Below are 7498 nucleotides of genomic sequence, written 5' to 3'. Positions count from 1 at the left end.
AGTGTCTAACTTGCTTTCAATTAGCCATGCCATCAGGAATCTATCCGATCTGTGAATGGACAGCACAGTTGCTCAGTGGTTAGTACTCTTGCCTCACAGTGCCAGCAGCCTGGGTTCGATTCCCGCCTCAATTGACTGTCTGTGTGGAGTTTGCACATTCTCCCCATGTTTGTGTGGGTTTCCTCTGGGTGCTCCGGTTTCCTCCCACAATCCAAAGATGTGCAGGTCAGGTGAATTGGCCATGCTAAATTGCCCATAGTGTTAGGTGCATTAGTCAGGGGTAAATATAAGGTAGGGAATGGGTCTGAGTGGGTTACTCTTCTGAGGGTCAGTGTGGACTTGTTGGGCTGAAGGGCCTGTTTCCATACTGTCAGGAATCTATCTAAAACTGCATCCAGAAATCTGATGCAAAAGCAAAAATTGCTGGAGAAACTCAGCAAGTCTGGCAGTATCTATTGGAAGAAAGCAGAGTTAATATTTTGAGTCTAGTTAATAGCTAGGAAAAGATCATAATCATTGTGATGCCAAAGAGGAGTCGGGGAGTGGGGTTGTGGAGGTGACCTGTAAGGTGGAGGTGAAGCCCAGACAGAGATATGAAAGTGATCGGTAAGCAAAGAGATAATGGATAGAAGGAAATCTGAATAAGTGGTAATAATAACTCAGTGTCAGAAACTGTGTTAGTTGTGCTGAATGCAACCCATATAATGGGATATTAGGCCTAGCAGAATCCTTCCTATCAGAAAGATGTTGTGAAACTTGAAAGGGTTCAGAAAAGATTTACAAGGATGTTGTCAGGGTTGGAGGATTTGGGCTACAGGCTGGGGCTGTTTTCCCTGGAACGACGGAGGCTGAGGGGTGACCTTATAGAGGTTTACAAAATTATGAGGGGCATAGATAGGATAAATAGGCAAAGTCTTTTCCCTGAGGTCGGGGAGTACAGAACTAGAGAGCATAGGTTTAGGGTGAGGGGGAAAGATATAAAAGAGACCTAAAGGGCAACATTTTCACACAGAGAGTGGTACGGGTATGGAATAAGCTGCCAGAGGAAGTGGTGGAGGTTAGTACAATTGCAACATTTAAGAGGCATTTGGATGGATATGTGAATAGGAAGGGTTTGAAGGGATATGGACCGGGTGCTGGCAGGTGGGACTAGATTGGGTTGGGATATCTGGTTGGCATGGACGGGTTGGACCGAAGGGTCTGTTTCCATGCTGTACATGTCCATGACTCTATGATTGCTGAAAGCAGCCCATCATGACAGGAATGGGTGTGGGTTTAAAAACATGGTAGAATGGAATCAGGCTCTTAATGTATTGAACTCAATGTTGAGTCCTAGAAGCTACAGGTTTCCCAGATGGAAAATGAGATGCTGTTCTCCAAGCTTGCACTGAGACCTATGACAGAAATGTTAGCAATAGGAACTTGGTGGTGTGTTGAAGAGGCAGGCAACTGGAAACTTGGGATCACTTTTGTGGACAGGACATAGGTGTTCTGGGAAGCCTGCCTGCATTTCATCCCCCCAAAGTAGAGCAGACTGCATTGTGAACAGTGAATGAAGTACAAGTGCTTCACCTAGAGGGTCTGTCTGGTACCTTGAATAGTGAGCAGGAAGGAGGTAAACGGTCATGGTATTACGCCTTCTGTGATTGCTTGGGATGGTGCTGTGAAAGTATTGGAAGTCGAGGAACAATGCCCCAGTGTCCCAGAAGGAAGGTGTCCTGCACAACCTTTTATTTAACCACCCCACACCCATGCTGTTATGACATGGGTTGGTTTCTGCCTTGTACTCCTCTACCCAGTATATGAGTGATATTCAGCACAGGGAACCCAATTTCTCACTCTTAGCTCTCATTACCACCTTTTCAGTGTTTCTTCTGTCCTGGTCACCTAACCTCTCACCGTCCCAACCTAAATTCGAGTTCAACTTCACCTTTTTCCTAGCTGCTAACAGTTCTGACAGAGTCACTGAACTCGGGAACATTAACTCTGCTTTCTGCCCAACGATGCTGCCAGACCTGCTGAGTTTCTCCAGCAATTTCTGTTTTTGTTTCAGTTCGTCAGCGGTTCTTTGGTTTATTCCAGAAATCCGTTTTGATTTAGGCTCACGTATAGCCCACTTAAGCGAAATAAAGATCATGATCCGTTACAGTTGTGCATCTTGCATCTCAATCCTCCAGCGCTGACTTCTCCTGAATGTTGATATCAGACGGCGCCTGAAGGCGTCATAAAGTTGTTCCCGCGGTCACAATCATGAACATTGCGCTTCGTTTCCTCTGCCTCTCTGAGCAGGGAGGCCCTGTCCATGAAGTCAGGGCCAGGCTTGTCACAGGATCTGCGAGGAAGGATGGCAGCAGGAACACTCCGCTTGCTCGCTCTGCTGCTCATTTCTCTGGCGTTCCCCAAGCTCAGCCACACCCTGACCAAGGCAGAGAAGCAAGAGTTAGTGGATGCACACAACAAGTTCCGCTCTTCAGCATCCGATGCATCCAACATGCTGACAATGGTAAGTGAGATGGATTCCTTCATTGTGACTCCGAAGAGAGATGAAGAAAAGCTGAGAGAGCAAAAAAAATGATTTCCTCATCACTGATCGAGAAAAAAAAATGTCTCAGTTAGAAAGTTGATTGTACCTCACCAATCCTGGGTCATGGGGAAGGCAGTGTTTCCACCAGTTTGCATAGGACTCGTTCCGACATACAACAGTTCTCCTGGCAGATCGAGACCAGCCAGTTTTTGAATCACTTAACAATTAACTTTTCCTCCATTGCCAGCATCATTATGTGTGCTGGTAGTTGTTCATATCTATCTTTGAGCAGTTTCTCATTTCTCAACAACTTAGAGTCATAGAGATGTACAGCATAGAAACAGACCCTTCAGTCCAACCTGTCCATGTGGATCAGATATCCCAACCCAATCCAGTCCCACCTGCCAGCACCCGGCCCATATCCCTCCAAACCCTTCCTATTATATACCCATCCAAATGCCTCTTAAATGTTGCAATTGTACCAGCCTCCACCAGTTCCTCTGGCAGCTCATTCCCTACATGTACCACCCACTGTGTGAAAAAGTTTCCCCTTAGGTCTCTTTTATATCTTTACCCTCTCACCCTAAACCTATGCCCTCTAGTTCTGGACTCCCCAACCCCAGGGAAAAGATTTTGTCTATTTATCCTATCCATGCCCCTCATAATTTTGTAAATCTCTATAAGGTCACCCCTCAGCCTCTGATGCTCCAGGGAAACAGCCCCAGCCTGTTCAGCCTCTCCCTATAGCACAAATCCTCCAACCCTGGCAACATCTTTGCAAATCTTATCTGAACCCTTTCAAGTTTCACAACATCTTTCCGATAGGAAGGAGACCAGAATTGCACGCAATATTCCAACAATGTCCTGTACAGCTGCAACATGACCTCCCAACTCCTGTACTCAATACTCTGAACAATAAAGGAAAGCATATCAAACGCCTTCTTCATTATCCTATCTACCTGCGACTCCACTTTCAAGGAGCTATGAACCTGCACTCCAAGGTCTCTTTGTTCAGCAACACTCCCTAGGATCTTTGCTTTCTCAAAATACAGCACCTCGCATTTATTTGAATTAAACTCCATCTGCCACTTTTCAGCCCATTGGCCCATCTGGTCAAGATCCTGTTGTAATATGAGACAACCCTCTTCGCTGTCCACTACACCTCCAATTTTGGTGTCATCTGCAAACTTACTAACTATACCTCTTATGCTCGCATTCAAATCATTTATATAAATGACAAAAAGTAGAGGACCAAGCACCGATCTTTGAGGTACTCCACTGGTCACAGGCCTCCAGTCTGAAAAACAACTCTCTACCTTTAAGCCTGTTCTGTATCTAAATGGCTAGCTCTCCCTGTATTTCATGAGATCTAACCTTGCTAACCAGTCTCCCATGGGGAACCAGTCTCCCATGGCGAATGCCTTACTGAAGTCCATATAGATCACATCTCCCTCTCTGCCCTCATCAATCCTCTTTGTTACTTATTCAAAAAACTCACTCAAGTTTATGAGACATGATTTCCCACACACAAAGCCATGTTGACTATCCCTAATCAGTCCTTGCTTTTCCAAATACATGTACATCCTGTCTCTCAGGATTCCCTCCAACAACTTGCCCACTACCGACGTTAGGCTCACTGGTCTATAGTTCCCTGGCTTGTCCTTACCAACCTTCTTACCCAGTCTTCCGGCACCTCACCTGTGATACAAATATCTCAGCAAGAGGCCCAGCAATCACTTCTCTTCGTTCAATTTTGAAGCCATCCAACATTGATTATTTCTCTTTTTCCTCGATTCTACCCTCCTTAACACTTCTTCTAAGTCTGCTCCCTCTTAAAATGTCTGCTACCTAGTTTCTCCTAATTGTATTCGACAAACTTCGCTCTCCAGGAGGTAATGCGTGTATGGAATAAACTGCAAGAGGAAGGCTGCAAGAGGAAGAGGAGGCTGGTTCCATCATAACATTGAAAAGGCATCTGGATGGGTATATGAATAGGAAGGATTTACAGGAATATGGGCCAAATGCTGGCAGATTTATCTAGGATACCTGGTCAGCGTGGATGAGTTGGACGAAAAGGTCTGATTCCATGCTGTACAGCTGTATGACTCCACCATGCTTAATCATTTGTTATTTGTTTTCTGCTCTGCAGATCTTTCCATTCTCCTGATTACACATATTTCAAAGCTATTTAGAATCATAGAATTCCTACAGTGTGGAAGCAGGCCATTCAGTCCACACTGACCCTCCAAAAAGCATCCCACCCAGACCTCTCCCCTGCCCCACACCCCCAATCTCTGCAACTCTGCATTTCCCACGGCTAATCCATCTAGCCTATACACTCCTGGACATGATGGGCAATTTAGCAAGGTCAATCCACGTAACCTGCATCTTTGGACTGTGGGAGGGAAACCAGAGCACCCATCGGAAACCAACAGAGATATGGAAGAATGTGCAAACTTCACACAAGTTACCCATGGGAGGAATCGAATCCTGGTCCCTGGCACTGTGAACGGGCAATGCTAACCACTCAGCCACTATGCTGCCAAGTTGGAGATTTAGTAAGTTGGGTTTTCCATGGTACATAAGGTCCGTGTCCCGTGGCCAGACAAAACAACAGTGAATCAAGCTCCTTAACTAGTATAGGACACACATCTTTCTATTTGCAGAAACTAACTTTGAGTCATGCAAAGATGTCAGAATAAAAAAGATTCCATTGTGCGCCTCTCAAAACTTTTGCAAACTCCTTGGGGGAGCTTGTGGCACAATGATAATGTCACTGAACGAGTAATCTAGAGCCACAGGCTAGTGTTCTTGGGATATGGATTTGACTTCCATCATGGCAGATGGTGAAACTTGTATTCAATAAAATCTTGAATAGAAAAGCTAATGGTGACCATGTAAGCATTGTTGACTATTTAAAAACTCTCATATTGTTCAATGATTTAGCAATTTTTGAGAAGATTTGTAGCTCAGGTTGATAAGTATGTACGTTAGCTCACTGAGCTGCAAGGTTTGTTTTCAGACGTTTTGTCACCATACTAGGTAACATCATCAGTGAGAGTCTCCAGTGAAACGCTGGTGGTACGTTCCGCCTCTCTATTTAAAGGTCTTGGTTTCTTCAGGTGGGTGATATCATTTCTGAAAACAACAAACACAGACCAAATACTTAACTTCAGAAGCAGTCATTAAACATCCACAAACGGACCTGCATCAAGACATTATTTCAACGAGCTTCATCGCACTGCAGCACACAAGAACTACAAACAGGTACCCAATAAACACAATCTGCTTATTCCTCAGAAACAAACCCAAACAAGCAGACACAATGCAATGAAAAACTATAGCCACGTTACCTTACATCAAAGACATATCAGAAATGACTTCAAGACCACTCAGACCCCTTGGCATCATGGTAGCCCACAAACCTACTAACACACTTAAACAGCGACTAATGAACCTAAAAGATCCATTAGATACAACCAGCAAAGCTAATGTCATTTACAAAATATCATGCAAGAACTGTAAAAAGTACTATATCAGACAAACAGACAGGAAACTTACCGCCAGAATGCATGAACTTCAACTAACCACCAAAAGACATGACCCATTATCACTAGTTTCTATACATACAGACAAAGAAGGACACCACTTTGACTGGGACAACGCACTTATCCTAGGGTAAGTGAAACAAAGAAACGCACAAGAAATCTGAGAGGCATAGCATTCTAATTGGAACTCCATTAATAAACACATCAATTTAGACCCCATCTACCTTCCCTTCAAAAATGAACCGGAAAGGACATCACCCACCTTAAGAAATCAAGACCTATAAATAGAGAGGCGGGACATATCACCAACGCTTCCCTGGAGACTCTCACTGATGATGTTACCTAGTCATGGTGACAAAACGTCTGAAAACAAACCTTCCAGCTCAGCGAGCTAACTTACATCCATATTAATGATATACTTGCGGAAAAAAAATCTGCCATTTCTACCTGGTCTCATCGACATGTGATTCCAGGTCTGCAGGAATGCGGCTGATTCTTAATTGCCATTTGAAATAGCCTGGAAAAGCACTCACTTGTATCAACACTAAGAATGCCTAAAGAAAGGAATGAAATCTGATGGACTAGCTGACATTGACCTAGGCACCAGAAAGGACCTCTGCAAAGTTCTCCTTACCAAAATCTGCAGCCTTGTGTGACAGTGTTCCACAGACTAGTCAAACATCATAGTCATGTGGAATCATACCTTATGAACAATTTCACAGATGTCATCATTACCCTTTCTTATTATGTCCTTTCCCACTGGCAGGATAGATCCAGTGGAGGGAGCAATGCAGTATTATACAATCAGGAAAGAGTTGCTGTGGGAGTCCTGAACATTGACTCCAGAACCATGAATTTTCATGCATTCAGTCAAACATGGCCAAGGAAACCTCTTGCTGATAGCACCCTCCCCTTGGCTGAGTACTCCTCCATGTTGATTAACTCTTGGAGAGTGCACTGAAGGTGACAAGGACACAGAATGTTCTCTGGTGGGGAACTTTAATATCCATCACCAAAAGTGGCTTGGTAACATCAATACTGACCAAACTAAACTGAGTCTGCGGGAATAAATGAGAGAATTAACAAGAATGAAAAATCGATTTGACCTTTCACTAATCTAACTGAATCAGATATTTCTCCAAAGCAGAGAGCACTGTGCAGCAGCCCTCCTTGTGGAGATGAAGTTTCGTCTTCACATTGAGAATAGTTCCTGTCATGTTGTGTGGCATTTCCAACATCTTAAATATACCTAACAGGTCAAAAGTAGACATCCATGAGGTGTTGAAGGTCATCATTCATAGCAGAGTTATATTCACCCAAAATCTGTAACCTCATAGCCCACAAAGCCTCACCATTACTATCAAGCTGGAGAGAATAATTTGTTCAGTGAAGAGTCAATTATCAGCAAAATGATGGACAGGCTCAT

General features: G+C 44.0%; 1 protein-coding gene across 1 annotated transcript in view; it reads left to right on the top strand.

The window, feature by feature from the left end:
- Positions 1–2344: 2344 nt before the first annotated feature.
- LOC122563212 (peptidase inhibitor 16-like) overlaps positions 2345–7498 on the top strand; it is a 66185-nt gene continuing 61031 nt past the window's right edge. The window contains exon 1 of the mRNA XM_087973392.1: positions 2345–2503. Coding sequence (XP_087829518.1) covers positions 2345–2503 — 159 coding nt within the window. The remainder of the gene's footprint in view (positions 2504–7498) is intronic.

The sequence above is a fragment of the Chiloscyllium plagiosum genome, unplaced genomic scaffold (assembly GCF_037043375.1).
Source record: "Chiloscyllium plagiosum isolate Xiang-an unplaced genomic scaffold, Cpla_swu_hap1 HiC_scaffold_26, whole genome shotgun sequence".
NCBI classification, from domain to species: Eukaryota; Metazoa; Chordata; class Chondrichthyes; order Orectolobiformes; family Hemiscylliidae; genus Chiloscyllium; species Chiloscyllium plagiosum.
The sequence above is the reverse complement of the archived record's forward strand: the minus strand, read 5'-3'. Positions and strand labels throughout refer to the sequence as shown.